Source organism: Phycodurus eques, chromosome 15 (genome assembly GCF_024500275.1).
Source record: "Phycodurus eques isolate BA_2022a chromosome 15, UOR_Pequ_1.1, whole genome shotgun sequence".
Taxonomy (NCBI): domain Eukaryota; kingdom Metazoa; phylum Chordata; class Actinopteri; order Syngnathiformes; family Syngnathidae; genus Phycodurus; species Phycodurus eques.
The window spans coordinates 3,658,943-3,677,814 of NC_084539.1; the positions used below are offsets into that span (position 1 = coordinate 3,658,943).

General features: G+C 42.7%; 1 protein-coding gene across 1 annotated transcript in view; it reads left to right on the plus strand.

Moving 5' to 3' along the window:
* mfsd14ba (major facilitator superfamily domain containing 14Ba) overlaps positions 1 to 18,872 on the plus strand; it is a 34,694-nt gene that overhangs the window by 12,261 nt on the left and 3,561 nt on the right. Inside the window, exons 6-10 of the mRNA XM_061698264.1 lie at positions 4,503 to 4,721; positions 7,217 to 7,330; positions 9,755 to 9,826; positions 17,570 to 17,682; positions 17,811 to 17,908. Coding sequence (XP_061554248.1) covers positions 4,503 to 4,721; positions 7,217 to 7,330; positions 9,755 to 9,826; positions 17,570 to 17,682; positions 17,811 to 17,908 — 616 coding nt within the window. The remainder of the gene's footprint in view (positions 1 to 4,502; positions 4,722 to 7,216; positions 7,331 to 9,754; positions 9,827 to 17,569; positions 17,683 to 17,810; positions 17,909 to 18,872) is intronic.

The window sequence follows — 18,872 nt, forward strand, 5'->3', positions numbered from 1 at the left end:
GAACGACAATCTCTCAGGACCTTAATGCCCAGCACAGCATGTAGTTCCTGCGGCCGCTGAGAAAATACACCCTTCCACAGGAGTTGTTGAGGCAGTTCTACAGAACAGTCATTTAATCAGTTCTGTGTTCTTCCATCACAGTCTGATTTGGTTGTGCTACAAAGAAAAACAAAATTAAACTGTAATGAACAGACTGAGTTCAGGCAGAAAGGATCGTCGATAACCACCCAACCCACTGTTGATGATTTGCATGCTTCAAAAACTAAGAAAAGGGCAGATAAAATTTTCTCGGACTCAACCCTCCCTGGACACTACCATTTCCATCTCCTTCCATCTAGTAGGCAATATTGAAGACGACACTCCGAATCACCACACATTCCAACAGCTTATTCGACATTGCCATTGCCTTTTCAGACAGTTGATATGAAAGTTCACTGTGACAATTTAATTTTATTTTTTTTAGCACTTCTGTTACACGAATCCCCTGTCTATTATTGGAGCTACATTTCCAAATCTACAGGAAAAACAGAAAATCCATGAATTGTGGTATTTCTGTCTGGACATCAGCCATAACAAAACAATATTTTAGGAAGTTTGGCATGTCATCAACCCATAGTTATTCTAGTTATCGCAACATACACAGGAAGTCCGCTAAACTGTTTTAGGGGCGTTCCGCATATTGCGGATTATTTTTATTTAGGGGTTGTGTATGTGTGTGCTACTCCACTTTACTTTTAGAGCGTGACATTAACTAGTTGCTGAATGTGTTTTTGACTTGAGGTGGAGGCTGAACTTAAAAAACTTAATTGATTTAAATTGTCTTCTGTTTCTGAAAGCAAGCTTTGGTAAGAGAGGGAGAACCAATAAAGGGGGAAAATGCCGGGCTTGAGCAGGATTTGGGGAAAAAAAATATTCGGCCCATTCTGTCAAAGTGAAAGAAGCTTAGGGAAATTATTCCACCACTCATGAAGAGGTCAGTGATTATTTACAAACACAGCCAATTCCCATCATGCAGAACCCCCTGCTGTGGTAGCCCGAAAACAAGGACTGGCTGTCCCAGCGCCACACTGAGCCAGAAGATTTGTTTCTGTGGCTGAAAATCACGCGACAACAGGAGAGCCTTTAAACAGATAACGTTGATGCACAATGAGTTGCACTGTATGACCTGTCTGTTTTCGGTGAATATACAACCCCAATTCCAATGAAGTTGGGACGTTGTGTTAAACATAAATACAAACAGAATACAATGATTTGCAAATCATATTCAACCTATACTTAATTGAATACACTACAAAGATAAGATATTTAATGTTCAAACTGATAAAACTGATTGTTTTTAGCAAATAATCATGAACTAAGAGTTTCATACTTGAACTCCTCCACCGGAGGACTTTGTATCGATCCGTTGTGGTAAAGGAGCTAAGCCGAAAGGCGACGCTCTCAATCTGCGTTCCTACCCTCACCTATGGTCACGAGCTGTGGGTCGTGACCGAAAAAACAAGATCCCAAGAAAACAAGCGGCCAAAATTAGTTTCCTCCGCAGGGAGTCCGGGCTCTCCCTTAGAGATAGGGTGAGAAGCTCGGTCATCCGGGAGGATCTCAGAGTAGAGCCGCTGCTACGAGAGAAGCCAGATGAGGTGGCTGGGGAATCTGATTCAGATGCCTCCCGGACGCCTCCCTGGTGAGGTGTTCCGGGCACGTCCCACTGGGAGGAGACCCAGGGGTAGTCTCTCCAGGACACGCTGGAGACTACATCCTTCCGCTGGAGACTACATCCTTCCGAGGGAACGCCTCGGGATCTCCCCGGAAGAGATGGATGAAGTGCCTGGGGAGAGGGAAGTCTGGGCGTCCCTGCTAAAGCTACGGCCCCCGCGACCTGATCTCGGATAAGCGGTAGAAAATGGATGGATGGATAAGAGTTTCATGGCTGCAACACGTTCCAAAAAAGCTGGGACAGGGTCATGTTTACCACTGTGTTACATCACCTTTTCTTTTAACAACATTCAATAAACGTTTGTGAACTGAGGACACTAATTGTTGAAGCTTTGTAGGTGGAATTCTTTCTGTAAGTTACCCATGCCATTGGGACTAACACAGCCCTATACCATCACAGATGCTGGCTTTTGAACTTTGCATCCAGAACAGTCCGGATGGTTCTTTTCATATTTGGCCCGGAGGACACGACGTCCACAATTTCCAAAAACAATTTGAAATGTGGACTCGTCGGACCACGAAACACTTTTCCACTTTGCATCAGTCCATCTTAGATGAGCTCGGGCCCAGAGACGCCGGCGGCGTTTCTGGGTGTTGTTGATAAATGGCTTTTGCTTTGCATAGTAGTTTCAAGTTGCACTTACGGATGTAGCACCGAACTGTATTTACTGACATTGGTTTTCTGAAGTGTTCCTGAGCCCATCTGGTGATATCCTTTACACATTGATGTCATTTTTTGATGCAGTGGGATCCTGAGGGATCGAAGGTCACGGGTATTCAATGTTGGTTTTCGGCCTTACCGCTTACATGCAGTGATTTCTCCAGATTCTCTGAACCTTTTGATGATATTATGGACCTTATATGATGAAATCCCTAGACTCCTTCCAAATGTACGTTGAGCAACATTGTCCGTAAACTGTTAGACTATTTTCTCACTTGTTCACAAAGAGGTGAACCTTGACCCATCTTTGCTTGTGAATGACTGATCTATTCAGGGAAGTTCCTTTTATATCCAATCATGGCACCCACCTGTTCCCAATTAGCCTGTTCACCTGTGGGATGTTCCAAACAGGTGTTTGATGAGCATTCCTCAACTTTCTCAGCCTTTTTTGCCACCTGTCCCAGCTTTTTTGGAACGTGTTGCAGCCATAAAATTCTAATTTAATGATTATTTGCTAAAAACAATAAAGTTGATCAGTTAGAACATTACATATCTTGTCTTTGTAGTGTATTCAATTAAATATAGATTGAACATGATTTGAAAATCATTGTATTCTGTTTTTATTTATGTTTAACACAATGTCCCAACTTCATTGGAATTGGGGTTGTAGATTGTTGCAAATCATTCCCTCCTCCTCTGATTTAAAAATATTTTTTTAATAATAGTACTGTGCTGAACAAATATTAATGACATCATCAGTGATGTGGCACGGTGGGTAACTGATTAGCACATCTGCCTCATAGTTCTGAGGACCTTGGTTCAAATTCGGGCTCTGTGGAGTTTGCATGTTCTCCCCGTGCCTGCGTGGGTTTTCGCTGGGTATTCCTGTTTCCTCCCACATCCCCAAAACATTCATGGTCGGCTAATTGAAAACTCAAAATTGCCCGTGCCGTGATAACAACCAACCAGATGTTTTTTGTAGTTGCAGATCAGAACTGCAGAAAGGTGAGGAGGAATTTTTGACCTTTCTTTATAAAACTGTTTCAGTTCAGCAATAATGTTGGGATGTCTCATGGGAATCGCTCTCTTGAGATCACAGCATTGCAATTCGGTCTCCAGGTCATTTTTTTCCCTGTTGAAACCATTCTTGTGTTGACATACTTCTGTGCCTCAGGTCATTGTCCTGTTGCATCCTATCCTTTGTTGACCTTAAATTGGTGGATAGATGGTCTTAACCTCTCCTGCAAAATGTCTTGATAAACTTGGAGATTATTTTTTCTGTCAATGATAGCAATCTGTCCAGGCCCCAAAGGAGCAAAAAAGCCCCCAAACCATTATGAAAACCCCACTGTACTTCACAGTTGGCAATTGTGATTTCACCTGTTCACTGAATAGTTTCCTAGTAGTGCTGTGGAACATCCAGGCGCTCTTTTGCAAATTTCAAATGAGCAGCAATATTTTTTTCTGGTCTCAAAAAATTAAATTTTATGTTATTTGTTGTTCTGATTAATAATGGTATTTGTGGTAGTCTATCTTGTCTGTGCAACAAAATGATCCCAAACGTGACTAACAACTCTTTGTCAATATCGTTTTGCACATCATTACACTTGACAATCAGTTTTATTGATTACTGTTCATATTCAATTATGTGATCCATAAAATCGACCATGTAAGAGAATCTAACTGCCTCTATAAGAGAATCTAACTGGCTCTAATTGCCATTTTGACTGCCCAACCCCCCCTCACCTCCAAGCCAAAAAAAACTGATTCTTAGAGAATACTAATAGATTTAGTAGTAGTAGTAGTAGTGTCCTGTTTTGAAATACTTAAAAGCACTGCTGATTGGGCTTTAATAGCCAGTGAAATATCATAGGTTCCCACCATAGGACCAGATTCTACACTCAACATTAGGTCTCATGATGTTATTATGGAGCAGTTTAACATTTCAAATAAATGCCTTGAGATACTACTGATGGGCTGGAATAATAATGTAAAGCATCAACACAGTCTTAGCTGATGTGCAGGACAGCATTCTCATGTAAAAATTATGTGATGATAAAAGTCTCTCGAACAGTTAAAACTGAAATGTTCCTTTCCTTAAACATCACCTATGATCCAATCCATCTAGGTGTCGGCTACATTCGCCGGCAGTCTGGTGACCAGCCCGGCAATCGGGGCATATTTGTCAGCATGGTATGGCGACAACCTGGTGGTTCTGGTGGCTACACTGATCGCTCTCGTCGACATCTGCTTCATCCTGCTTGCCGTACCTGAGTCTCTGCCAGACAAGATGAGGCTTAACACCTGGGGAGCGCCTATATCCTGGGAACAGGCTGACCCCTTCGCTGTAAGTACTGTAACTAAAAACCCTATTTTGGATTATTACTAATTTACCTTCACAGATACCTTTTGTATCTGCCTCACTTTAGAGGATTAGCATTTGTGCAAGGTTAGCCCAATAATAATCATATTTATATTGTGGACGCATACATTCAGGTATGAGTGGTTGAATTGCCTGATTGTCTAACTCAACTCAACATAAAAAAAAAAGCTGCAGCCGAAACAAAATTCTGTACATACATAAAAATTAAAGATGAAACATCAGAATCAGAATCATCTTTATTTTCCAAGTATTTCCAAAAAAAACACAAGGAATTTGTCTCCGGTAGTTGGAGCCGCTCTAGTACGACAACAGATAGTCAATTGACAGAGAACACTTTTGAGACATAAAGACATTGAGAAAGTCACTGAGCAATTAAGGGTTAATGCCGGTACAATTTGTTTTTTTTTAAATTATTTATTTATTTGTATTTTTTTTTGACAATTGTGCAAAAAGATGCAGAGTCCTCTAGTACTTAGTCAGTTTGAATGACTAATATAGAAATAGTCCAGTTCAATGACCATTGTGCAAAGGGCGCCGAGACTTCAAGGAGTGTATGTAGTTTAAAGTGACTAGTAGTGCGATAATCTGGGGCAATGTTGATTGTGCAAATATTGCAGATACTCCTCAGTCATTGTGCAAGTGGGGCAGATGTTCCTCTGGCATGAGTGGCCAGTATTGGTCAACAACAATGCAACGTGGCGAGACTACTACAGTTAGTGCACGAGTGTGTATAATTGGCCCGACAGAAATGTGACAACAATCTGAAGACAGAAAAATGGCAGCATGTTGCAATGAAATTGTAGGTTAGCTGTTTAAGAAGTTGATTGCAAGAGGGAAGAAGCTGTTGGAATGTCTGCTAGTTCTAGTTTGCATTGATCGGTAGCGCCTATCTGAGGGAAGGAGCTGGAAGAGCTGGTGACCGGGATGTGGAGAGTCCAAGACGATTTTGCACGCTCTTGTCTTAGTTCTGGCAGCGTGCAAGTCCTCAAGGGTGGGTAGGGGGATACCGACAATCTTTTCAGCAGTTTTGATTGTCCGTTTCAGTCGGAGTTTGTCCTTTTTTGTAGCAGCACCAAACCAGACTGTGATAGAAGAACACTGGACTGATTCGATGACCGCTGTGTAGAACTGCCTCAGTAGCTCCCGTGTGAGGCCGTGCTTCCTCAGAAGCCACAGGAAGTACATCCTCTGCTGGGGCTTTTTGAGGACGGAGTTGATGTTGATCGCACGCTTCAGGTCCTGAGAGACTGTAATTCCCAGGAAATTGAAGGTCTCGACGGTTGACACAAGGCAGCTGGACAGCGTGAGGGACATCTGTGGCGAAGGATGCTTCCTGAAGTCCACAATCATCTCCACAGTCTTGAGCGTGTTGAGCTCCAGGTTTTGTCGGCCGCACCACAGCTCCTGATGCTCCACTTCCTGTCGATCTGCAGTCTTTGATGAGGCCGATGGCAGTGGTGTCATCTGCAAACTTTAGGAATTTGATAGCCGGGTGTGTTGAGGTGCAGTTGTTCATAGCAAAATAACGATCATAACATTAATAATAAATAAAAAATAAGACATTTTACTAAAAATATAAAAATAAAATCTTTCAGAACATAAAGTAAAATCAGTCGGTGACAATGGCACACTATTACAGCACCTCTGCTTCAGACCAAGGACTTTTACAGTATTTATGTTGGCCACCTGCAGTTCCCCCTATGGTTTCGAGGTTTATCCAAGTCGTGGTCAGATTCTTCCAATAGAGAGAAGAGCCGTATGCTCCCCTTCAGATCGGTATACTATCCAGTTTTATTTCCTCCCGTTTCACAGTCTGCATGCTGATTGAAGTTATCAGTAGATGAGAGAGAGGAGCATTATTGAAGACTTCACTGACCAGTGTCAGGGCGCCATGATGCTGAAATTGGAATCTCACGATCACAGCGAACATGACGTCAATCGCGTCAGCTGCAGCAGTTGATGGTTGGGTGTAAACAAAAAACTGCATGTTTACTAAAAGCAGTTAGAATTTCTGTTTTGTTGGTGAGTAACCTCACATTCCCCGTAATGATCAAGAGAAGAAACGGTTTAAATTTCCTGTCCAATTCAATCCTCTAAGTCATTTTAAGTTACTTCAATTTAGCGCCGGCCCTCTCTATATCTCCTCTGGGATGCATTCTTCGCCAAGGGGACGCTGCCCGGCTTCAGGCTATAAGCAAAACAGTAGCTCCTTGCGGTTGTCGGTGAAGCATCGCAAACTAGGGGTAGAAAAGTTCAATAGCGTTAATATTCTTTGACAATAGATCTTGGACCCAGAAAATTGTAAATGGGGAGAAAAATACAATAAAGGAGAAAGAAAACAAATTTAAAAAAGAGAAAGTGAGTCAGAGCTTTTGCAGCAGGCTGCTGACTCTCAGCGCCCGAAAGTGTGCTTTATTTCCCGCCTTTTATATTCTTCTTTTGCTCTCTCCCTCTGTCAGTCTCTGAGGAAGGTGGGCCAGGACCCCACAGTCTTACTCATCTGTATCACTGTGTTCCTGTCATACTTACCAGAGGCTGGACAGTACTCCAGCTTCTTCCTCTACCTGCGACAGGTAAGACACACCCACAAACACACACACCTACACACACACCACTTCTCCATAATAGATCCACTAACATATCTGCTGTTTGAAGTTACCCTCCCCGTCAAATGTATTGGAACAGTGAGGCCAATTCCTTTATTTTTGTTGTTGACTTAAAACACTTGCATTTACATCAAAAGATGAAAATCGGATCAACATTTTAGCTTTAATTTTCAGGTCTTTATATCTAAATCTGAATCTATCAATTTTTCATCTGAGCAAAAGTATTGGAACATATGATTTGCAGGTGTGCTTTGTTGCCCAGGTGTATCTGATTATCTTCATTAAATAATGCATAGCCCTGAATGTTTAAGTACATCTATACTAGTTAGAGGTGTAACCAACATGAAAACCACCGAGCTGTCTAATGGTGGAAAAACATATGGAGAAAACATAAAATAATAATAATACAATCATACATAACCAAACAAAATCTTTTCCAATCAGAATACATCATAGCTCCCTTCAAACTGGCACTTCGCTAATGTCTACTAATTAAGCTAATTAAACTAATTGTCAGGGTTCAAGCTCTGTACTTGAATTACAACCCCAATTCCAATTAAGTTGGGACGTTGTTTTAAACATAAATAAAAACAGAATACAATCATTTGCAAATCATGTTCAACCTATATTTAATTGAATACACTACAAAGACAAGATATTTAATGTTCAAATTGACAAACTTTATTCTTTTTAGCAAATAATCATTAACTTAGAATTTTATGGCTGCAACACGTTCCAAAAAAGCTGGGACAGGTGGTCAAAAAAGACTGCGAAAGTTGAGGAATGCTCATCAAACACCTGTTTCGAACATCCCACAGGTGAACAGGCTAATTGAGAACATTTGGGTGCCATGATTGGGTATAAAAGGAGCTTCCCTGAATTGCTCAGTCATTCACAAGCGAAGATGGTGCGTGAGAAAATAGTCGAACAGTTTAAGGACAATGTTCCTCAACGTACAATTGCAAGGAATTTAGAGATTTCATCATCTATGGTCCATAATATCATCAAAAGGTTCAGAGAATCTGGAGAAATCACTGCATGTAAGAGGTAAGGCCGAAAACTAACATTGAATGCCCGTGACCTTCGCTCCCTCAGGCGGCACTGCATCAAAACCCGACATCAATGTGTAAAGGATATCACCACATGGGCTCAGGAACGCTTCAGAAAAGCAATGTCAGTAAATACAGTTCGGCGCTACATCTGTAAGTGCAACTTGAAACTCTACTATGCAAAGCAAAAGCCATTTATCAACAACACCCAGAAACGCCGTCGGCTTCTCTGGGCCCGAGCTCATCTTAGATGGACTGATGCAAAGTGGAAAAGTGTTCTGTGGTCCAACGAGTCCACATTTCTAATTGTTTTTGGAAATTGTGGACGTCATGTCAACAGCGTGGCGGACTGTTATGGACGCAAAGTTCAAAAGCCAGCATCTGTGATGGTATGTGGCTGTGTTAGTGCCAATGGCATGGGTAACTTACACATCTGTGAAGGCACCATTAATGCTGAAAGGTACATACAGGTTTTGGAGAAACATATGCTGCCATCCAAGCAATGTCTTTTTCATGGACACCCCTGCTTATTTCAGCAAGACAATGCCAAACCACATTCTGCACGTGTTACAACAGTGTGGCTTCATAGTAAGAGAGTGCGGGTACTAGACTGGCCTGCTTGCAGTCCAGACCTGTCTCCCATTGAAAATGTGTGGCGCATTATGAAGCATAAAATACGACAACGGAGACCCCGGACTGTTGAACAACTGAAGCTGTACATCAAGCAAGAATGGGAAAGAATTCCACCAACAAAGCTTCAACAATTAGTGTCCTCAGTTCCCAAACATATATTGAATGTTGTTAAAAGAAAAAGTGATGTAACACAGTGGTAAACATGACCCTGTCCCAGCTTTTTTGGAACGTGTTGCGGCCATAAAATTCTAAGTTCATGATTATTTGCTAAAAACAATCAGGTTTTTCAGTTTGAACATTAAATATCTTGTCTTTGTAGTGTATTCAATTAAATATAGGTCGAACATGATTTGCAAATCATTGTATTCAGTTCTGTTATTTGTATAACACAACATCCCAACTTAATTGGAATTTGGGTTGTACTATAAAATATAGTTTTATGTACTAATCTGACCCCAAAAGTCAGGGAACTTAATGTAATTTCCCTTTAAGATATTTTGAGATAATACTTAATAATACAACGATTAATTTGACAGGAAAGCTTCATTAGGGTTTGTTTATACATTGCCTCATAATAATCTATTGGTCATATCCCAAACGTGAAAGAGACAGAAGAGACGGTGGAAAATAACTACATCTTTTCATTGTAAAGCCTTGTACTATTTCATCAGCATGTTAAATCACATTCACTTTTGTAATATTTCTGCAGGTCGTCAATTTCTCCTCGACAACAATTGCTGTTTTTATTGGAGTTGTGGGAATTCTGTCCATTGTTGCACAGGTAACACAAACACTCAAGACGATATTTGCATTACATCAGGAAGCTAAATTATGAGAAAACCCAACTAGCATTGTACAACATTTTCTGAGCCGCTTATCCTCACTAGGGTCGCGGGCGTGCTGGAGCCTATCCCAGCTGTCATCGGGCAGGAGGCGGGGTACACCCTGAACTGGTTGCCAGCCAATCGCAGGGCACATATGAACAAACAACCATTCGCACTCACAGTCATGCCTACGGGCAATTTAGAGTCTCCAATTAATGCATGTTTTTGGGATGTGGGAGGAAATCGGAGTGCCCGGAGAAAACCCACGGAGGCACGGGGAGAACATGCAAACTCCACACGGGCGGGGCCGGGGATTGAACCCGGACCTCAGAACTGTGAGGCTGACGCTCTAACCAGTCGCCCACCGTGCCGCTGTACAACACATACAATGTATTTTTTAAAATTATTATTATTATCATTGGTATTATTGGCCGGCACGGTGGACAACTGATTTGCACATCTGCCTCACAGTTCTGAGGGCACTCCGGTTTCCTCCCACATCCCAAAAACATGCGTGGTAGGTTGATTGAAGTCTCTAAATTACCCACAGGTGTGAATGTGAGCGCAAATGGTTGTTTGTTTCTACTTGTATGTGCCCTGCGATTGGCTGGCAAACGGTTCAGGCTGTACCCCGCCTCCCGCCCGAAGATCGGTGGGGTAGGCTCCAGCAGCCCACGACCGTACTGAGGATAAGCGGTAAAGAAAATGGATGGATTGGTATTATTACTATTAGTAGTAGTAGTCGTAGGGCTGGGTGATTAATCGACCTTCACAACATAGCTTCAAATAGAGAGGAGCTAGTTGACAAAAGCAGAATCAGTGTGGCCAATTTAACTTTTTTTTCCCCCTATTTATTTTTTTTTTTACCCCTTTTACAGACTGATTCACAGTTTAGTTTAGTTTAGTTTGTGCTGAAAAACAGACAACATAAGCAAAATCATTTTCACATTGTTTTGTGTAGGACAAGAAAGGAGCCCTGCAGAAGCCCATAATGTAATAAAGACCCCCTCCATCCATCCATTTTCTGAGCCGCTTATCCTCACAAGGGTCGCGGGAGTGCTGGAGCCTATCCCAGCTATCTTTGAGCAGGAGGCGGGGTACACCATGAACCGTTTGCCAGCCAATCGCAGGGCACACATAAACAAACAACCATTCGCATTCACATTCACACCTACGGGGAATTTAGAGCCTTCAATTAACCTACCCTGCATGTTTTTGGTATGTGGGAGGAAATTGGAGTGCCCGGAGAAAACCCACGCAGGCACGAGGAGAACATGCAAACTCCACACAGGCGGGGCCGGGATTTTAACCCCAGTCCTCAGAACTGTGAGGCAGACGTTCTAACCAGTCAGCCGGCGTAATAACGGCCAATAACATAATAAATTTGCCCTTTTTAAAATATACTAGGCCCATAACATATTAACTGGCCAGTAATCTAATAAAAGTCCTGAACGCATAATGTAATAACTTTTGGCCAATAACATAATAACTTATTTTGTTATTGGCTGGTTATTATGTTGTTGGCCAGGTTAAAAAAAAAAAAAAAAAAACCTTTGCAAATGTAATAGTTGAGCCCATAATATAATATCACTTTACAGGAAGTCCTCGATTTACGACGTTTCGACTTTACGACGCCCGTGCCTCGTCCGCCATTTTGTCCCAGCACCATAGTGTTTCTGCTTAGCTCGGGCATAGTGCTTGTCTGTGTTTGTTCGGCGGAAGTATCTTTGCCTTTTTTCACACACTCAGCAGTAATGGTAAGCACAGCATCTTATTTTTTTTATTTTAATGTATTTTAGTTTCTTTATACAAAGTGTTAACCTTTCCTGTTACGGTCACCTGACCGTGGTCGGGAGATGCAGGGGTTAACACCCTTCTCTCGTTGCACAACTGAGCTGGGTGGCGGCAACAATAAAGGCACAAAGCACCGATTTGGTGCTTTATGGCTTTATTAGCTCCTCTACACATTCAACGTCAACGGGTCCTGCGCTAATCGCTACTCTTCCCCGGTCGCCGTCACTACACTTGACTGTACACACTCGCACCGGCGCGCACTTCTTCCTCCTTCGCAGTCCCGCCGGACGACGCCTGCGCAGTCCCGTCTCACTCACACATCGACGCACACGCCCACACACACTGAGCTTGCTCTCACAATCACATGGGACAATACCCGTAACAGAAGTATTTCGCTGTAAATTTCGACTTTAACGGTGAAATCCGACTTACGCGGAAAACCGTTTTACATCGCCAGCGCAGGAACGGAACTCGTTCGTAAATCAAGCACTTCCTGAATTTAACTTTTTATTTTTAGACATTTTTGTGAAAATACATACTCTATCCATCTCTGTCTCTCTCGTTCTCTCTTTATACATGTATTTGTGTATTTAACTTGGTTAGCATGATCTCTAGTCCTGTCTGCTGCTCCTTAGTCTTTCAAACTATCTCCATATGTAGTGGATGTTATAGGTGGGCTAAAATCACACCAGAGCAATGCATGCGACTAGTTTCTCCATATAGGAGGCGTCTTGAAGCTGTCATTGCAAACAAAGGCTTTTTTACAAAGTAATAAATAAATGCCAATACTTTTTCCGTGTCATTTCACATTATTACAGAAAACTTAATTTATTTGCTTATTTGTTCAACTTTCATTGGATGTATCAAAAGCACCTTTTGAAATATTTCGTGAGAAAAATGGTGATGTGTTAAATACTTATTTCAGCCGCAATTGCAAGGTGCAATTTTTGCGAAAAGAGGCTAGACTGATTTATTTATATTTTTTTATCTAAGATATTTTTTTATTTGTTGTTCTACATTACAATGCCAATGTTCAATGTTCTTTGGAATTGAAAGTTAATTGTTCTTAAAAAGGATGTACTTGAATTATTATGCTCTCAAATATAATTATATCAGTGGCATTACCAAAAAAGACATCAATGACACTATCGTTTATTGTGATCGTTTTTGGGAACATATATTGTCCTACAAAAATTGCTATCGGGGCAGGCTGAAACATAATAAAATGAGAGAGAGCAAGAGCAATGGATAATACAAAAAATATTGTTCAAATTGTACAAGTAGAAATCTGCAATATAGTGGGACCACAAAGCAACAACCGTCATATAGTGGAGGATTACTGTATCTGTATTCACTGATTATATGTTGCAGGGACTCATTGTTCCAGGGCTGGGACTTTCTAGACATGTGCATCCTGGGACTCACATAGTCTCATGTGTAAAATGATCTCTGTTATATTTTAAAAAGGGCAAATTTATTACATTATGGCTGTTTTTATGTTATGGGCTTTTACAAGCCGGGTGGAAGACAATCATGGAGTCAACCGCGCTGAACATTGCCAGAGACATGTTGTCCCATTTATACATTGCAAAAGTATTGATTTATCGACCTTATCAAAACTTTAGACTTATGTGCTTCCCAGCCACAAACATTTTGCTGAGGTCACTCTGCCTCACCTGTACAACTCACCTGTACATGAGAAAAGAGTGTGAGAGAGTTGGAGGGGCTGTGGCCTCACTCTTACATTATGGAGCAGTCAAGCCATACAGTTTGGCAGTTGATTTATTAGGGATTGTGTTTAAATGTATGTTTTGACAAAAGGGACATTTTCCCAAGAGGAAGCATATACTGTATTTTCTCATTATCTATAAAAAAGAAAAGCAGGTACCTCTTGTATTTCTGTGGAAGTTGATGCAAGTGTCAAAGCTTGTTTGATATAATGAGAAATAAAGCAGGGAAAAACTAGACAAAAAGCAAAACTTGTTTTGAATCATGCCATTGTCGTTTTCATTTTCTAGAGGCAAAACAGGAAAATTTATTAAAATTGGAAGTCGGATTGTCGTTTTTTGTAAATGAGAATGTATTATAAGACCATATCGCCCAGCCTTAATTAGTTGTTGTAATAGTCGTAGCGATAGTAATAATAGAGGGTGATGTGCAGAGTTGTGGGAACTATAGAGGAATAAAGTTGATGAGCCACATGTATTTGCGAGCAACAGTATGGTTTCATGCCTCGAAAGAGTACAGCAGATGCATTATTTGCCTTGAGGGTGTTGATGGAGAAGTACAGAGAAGGTCAGAAGGAACTACATTGTGTCTTTGTAGAGACAGAGTACCCAGCGAGGAACTGTGGTATTGCATGCGGAAGTCTGGAGTGGCAGTGAATTATGTTACAATAGTACAGGACATGTATGAGGGCAGCAGAACAACGGTGAGGTGTCCTGTAGGTGTGACAGAGGAGGTTAAGGTGGAGGTGGGACTGCATCAGGGATCAGCTCTGATCCCCTTCCTGTTTGCAGTGGTGATGGATAGGCTGACAAATGAGGTTAGACTGGAGTCCCCTTGGACCATGATGTTCGCAGATGACATTGTGATCTGCAGTGAAAGCAGGGAGCAGGTGGAGGAACAGTTAGAAAAGTGGAGGCATGCACTGAAAAGGAGAGGCTACAGGGAGAAGAGATAGCGGGGGTGGAGGACTCTAAATACTTAGGATCAGCAGTCCAAAGCTATGGTGAGAGTCCGGAAGTGAAGAAACGGGTCCAAGCAGGTTGGAACAGGTGGAGGAAGGTGTCAGGTGTGTTATGTGACAGAAGAGTCTCTGCTAGGATGAAGGGAAACGTTTATAAGACAGTGGTTAGGCCAGCCAATGATGTACGGGTTAGAGACAGTGGCACTGAGGAGACAACAGGATGAAGAGCTGGAGGTGGCAGAAATGAAGATGTTGAGGTTCTCTCTATGCATGACCAGGTTGGATAGGATTAGAAATTAGCTCATCAGAAGAACATTCAAGGTTAGATGTTTTGGAGACAAAGTTAGACAGAGCATACTTCGATGGTTTGGACACATTCAGAGGAGAGAGAGTATATTGGTAGAAGGATGATGAGGATGGCTGCCAGGCAAGAGAGCTAGAGGAGGACCAAAGAGAAGATTGATAGATGTAGTAAGGGAAGACATGAGGGCAGTTGGTGTTGGAGAGGAAAATGCAAAAGTTAAACTTACATGGAAAAGGATGAGCCCTGCGATTGACTGGCAACCAGTTCAGGGTGTACCCTGCCTCCTGCCCGATGACAGCTGGGATAGGCTCCAGCGTGCCCGCGACCCTAGTGAGGATAAGCGGCTCAGAAAATGGATGGATGGATGGATGGAAAAGGATGACGCGCTGTGGCGATCCCTAACGAGACAAGACGAAAGCAAAAGAAGAAGAATGTGAATAATAGGACATATCCCTATCAGTCAACACATTTACAGTCAATACTATTGGTATCAGAATCAGAATCATTTTTATTTGCCAGGTCTGTCAAAAACACACGAGGAATTTGTCTCCGGTAGTTGGAGCTGCTCTAGTACGACAAGAGACAGTCAATTGACAGAGAATACTTTGGAGACATAAAGACATTTAAAAAAAAAAAAAAAGTCACTGAGCAATAAAAGATTGCCAGTAACGTGGTAATGCCGGTACATTTTCCTTTTCTTTTCTTTGACAATTGTGCAAAAAGATGCAGAGTCCTCTCGCAATTAGAGCAGTTTGAAGTGACTAATAGAACAATAGTCCGGTCCAATAACCATTGTGCAAAGGGCGCTGAGACTTCAGGAAATGTATGCAGTTTAATGTGAGTAGCTGTGCAGATGCTACTCTGGCACATGAGTGGCCAGTATTGGTCAACAACAGATATGCAAATCGTGCAGCGTAGCGAGACTACTACAGTGAGTCCACGAGTAATGTAATTGGCCCGACAGAGATGTGACAGCAAACTCAAGACAAAAAATTGGCAGCATTTTGCAATGGAATTGTAAGTTAACTGTTAGCTGTTTAAGAAGTTAATGGCAAGAGGGAAGAAGCTGTTGGAATGTCTGCTTGTTTTAGTTTGCATTGTTCGGTTGCGCCTACCTTGATGGAAGGAGCTGGAAGAGGTGGGGACCAGGTTGTGGAGGGTCCAAGAGGATTTTGCATGCTCTTGTCTTAATTCTGGCAGCATGCAAGTCCTCAAGGGTGGGTAGGGGGATACCGCCAATCTTTTCAGCAATTTTGATTGTCCGTTGCAGTCGGAGTTTGTCCTTTTTTGTAGCAGCACCAAACCAGACTGTGATGGAAGAACACATGACTGATTCGATGACTGCTGTGTAGAACTGCCTCAACAGCTCCTGTGGCAGCCCGTGGTTCCTCAGAAGCCGCAGGAAGTACATCCTCTGCTGGGCCTTTTTGAGGATGGAGTAGATGTTGATCTCCCAATTCAGGTACTGAGGGACTGTAATTCTCAGGGACTTGAAGGTCTCGACGGTTGACACAGGGCAGTTGGACAGTGTGAGGGGCAGCTGTGGTGAAGGATGCCTCCTGAAGTCCACGATCATCTCTACAGTCTTGAGCGTGTTCAGCTCCAGCTTGTGTTGGCCACACCACAGCTGCAGCCGCTCCATTTCCTGTTGATACGCAGACTCGTCACCGTCTTTGATGAGGCTGATGACGGTGGTGTCGTCTTCAAATTTCAGGGGTTTGACAGCCGGGTGCGTTGAGGTGCAGTCGTTCGTGTAGAGAGAGAAGAGCAGCGGAGAGATGGCACAACCTTGGGGTGCCCCGGTGCTGATGGTGCGTGTAGATGAGGTGCTGCACACCAGCCTCACCTGAGCTGGAGAAGCTTGGAGGAGAGGAGTTTGGGGATGGTGGTGTTGACCGCACAGCGAAAGTCTAAGAACAGGATGCTCGCGTAGGTCCCCGCGCCGTTGAGGTATTCTAGGATGAAGTGCAGTCCCGTGTTGACTGCATCATCCGCAAACCTGTTTGCTTGATAGGCTAACTGCAGGGGATCCAGCAGGGGACCTGTGACGCTCTTGAGGTGGTCCAGCACGAGGCATTCAAAGGACTTCATGATCACAGATGTCAGGGTGACAGGCCTGTAGTCATTCAGACCCGAGATTTCAGGTTTCTTGGGGACTAGGATGATGGTGGAGCGTTTGAAATAGGATGGTACTTTGCACAGTTCAAGAGATCTATTGAAGAACTGTGTAAAGACTGGAGTGAGTTGGTCCGCGCAGACTTTGAGGCAGGATGGGCACACAAGGTCTGGGCCTGCCGCTTTTTTAATCTTTTGTTGTTTGAAGATGCGTCTCACATCCTGTTCGTGGATAGTCAACGCAGAAGACAGAGGTGTGATTGTGGTCGGTGGTGCGACTGGGTGGGTGTGGGGTGTGAAAGTGTCCTTTTCAAATCTGCAGTAGGTGTTCAAGTCGTCGGCTAGTCTTTTATTGTTCTCAGGTTGGGGGGTTGGTCGCTTGTAATAGGTTACCGATTGTAATGGATGCCAGACTGATTTAGAGTCGTTAGTGGTAAACCTTTTTTCTAACTTTACTGCATAGTTTCTCTTTGCAATGTTAATTTCTTTAGTCAGCTGGTTTCTAGCGCGGTTATACAGGGCCCTATCCCAACTTCGATATGCGTCCTCTTTAGCCTGGCGAAGTTTTTTAAGTTTGGCAGTGAACAATGGCTTGTTATTTAACGTGCGAAGTGACTTTGTTGGTACACACTCCTCTTCACAGAAACTGATATAGGATGTGACAGTGTTCGTATATTCATACAGGCTGCCAGCTGAATTTTCAAAGACACAGCCAACCAAATATTTAATGCAGCTCCTGCACTGAACCTTATTCATTATGCATTGGTACTAAAAATTGTCTCTGTTTTTCCTCTTTAGACCCTCGTACTCACACTGCTAATGAGGACTCTGGGTAATAAAAATACTGTTCTATTGGGTCTCGGTTTCCAAATTCTTCAGCTGGCCTGGTATGGCTTTGGATCAGAGCCTTGGTGAGATTTGTCATTACTGTTTTTTGAGTGAATATCTTCACTGTTCAGACCGCCTGTTAACAATGCGCTTTTCCCCCCCTACATAAACATGTTTGCCATTGTGCATGTGTTTGTGTGTTTGTTAATAGGATGATGTGGGCAGCTGGTGCTGTCGCAGCAATGTCCTCCATAACCTTCCCTGCAGTCTCAGCTCTGGTGTCGCAGTCTGCTGATCCTGACAAACAAGGTGACAAAGAGAGTCCCCCCACCCCCTCTTTTGCTATACCGTATTTTCATCTCCCTCACATCAATAGGTCACTGTTTCAACATTGAGATTGGTCATGGAATTTACAGTATGTTCTTGCAGCTTGATAAACTCCTAGCTTAAGGGTATGTTCACACTTATCAGATTCTTTCTTGTCAATGTGAACAGTACAATTCCGATTGTTTCATATCCGACCCAGGCCTCTTTCATATGCGGATATAAATCGGATATGTATCCGACGCGAGTGCAGTATGGACGCTCACAGGGCATGCATCCGACCTGTACACGCAAAAAAAACAAATGGCAGACAAAGGAGCAGAAAACAGTCAGTGGCAAAACGAAGATGGTTTAAAACTGATAAATATAAGAAAATGTTGGCTGTGGTTGCACAACATTTTTGAAATTACCACAAATGTGTCATGACAAGACCTATGCGAGGGGCCCTATTTACTTCTGTCAACACGGCGTCTCGCACGCGCAATGTGACGTCCTGTTTTGTACGCATGCATGTGACGTCACAGTCCGTCCTTAGCAAAAGCCGTATTTGTTTTTGTAATGTGAATGACTACATAAAATGATTGGCTTTAAGGAAAACATCTGATTTGGGTATCATCCTCTGCTGTGTGAACATAGCCTAAGTTGACTTAAAGTTAAAATCCACACCTTTTTTTGTTACAAAAAAAAAAAAGCCACTACTGTAGAAGATGACACAATGCTGATTAAGTAATTCCGCTTCTCTAACATCTAGCTGTATTTGTCAGTATCTTATTTTTTTGAATTAGTGAATGCCCTGGCGGCATGGTGAACGACTGGTTAGAGCGTCTGCCTCACAGTTCTGAGGTCCGGGGTTCAATCCCCGGCCCCGCCTGTGTGGAGTTTGCATGTTCTCCCCGTGCCTGCGTGGGTTTTCTCCAGGCACTCAAGTTTCCTCCCACATCCCAAAAAC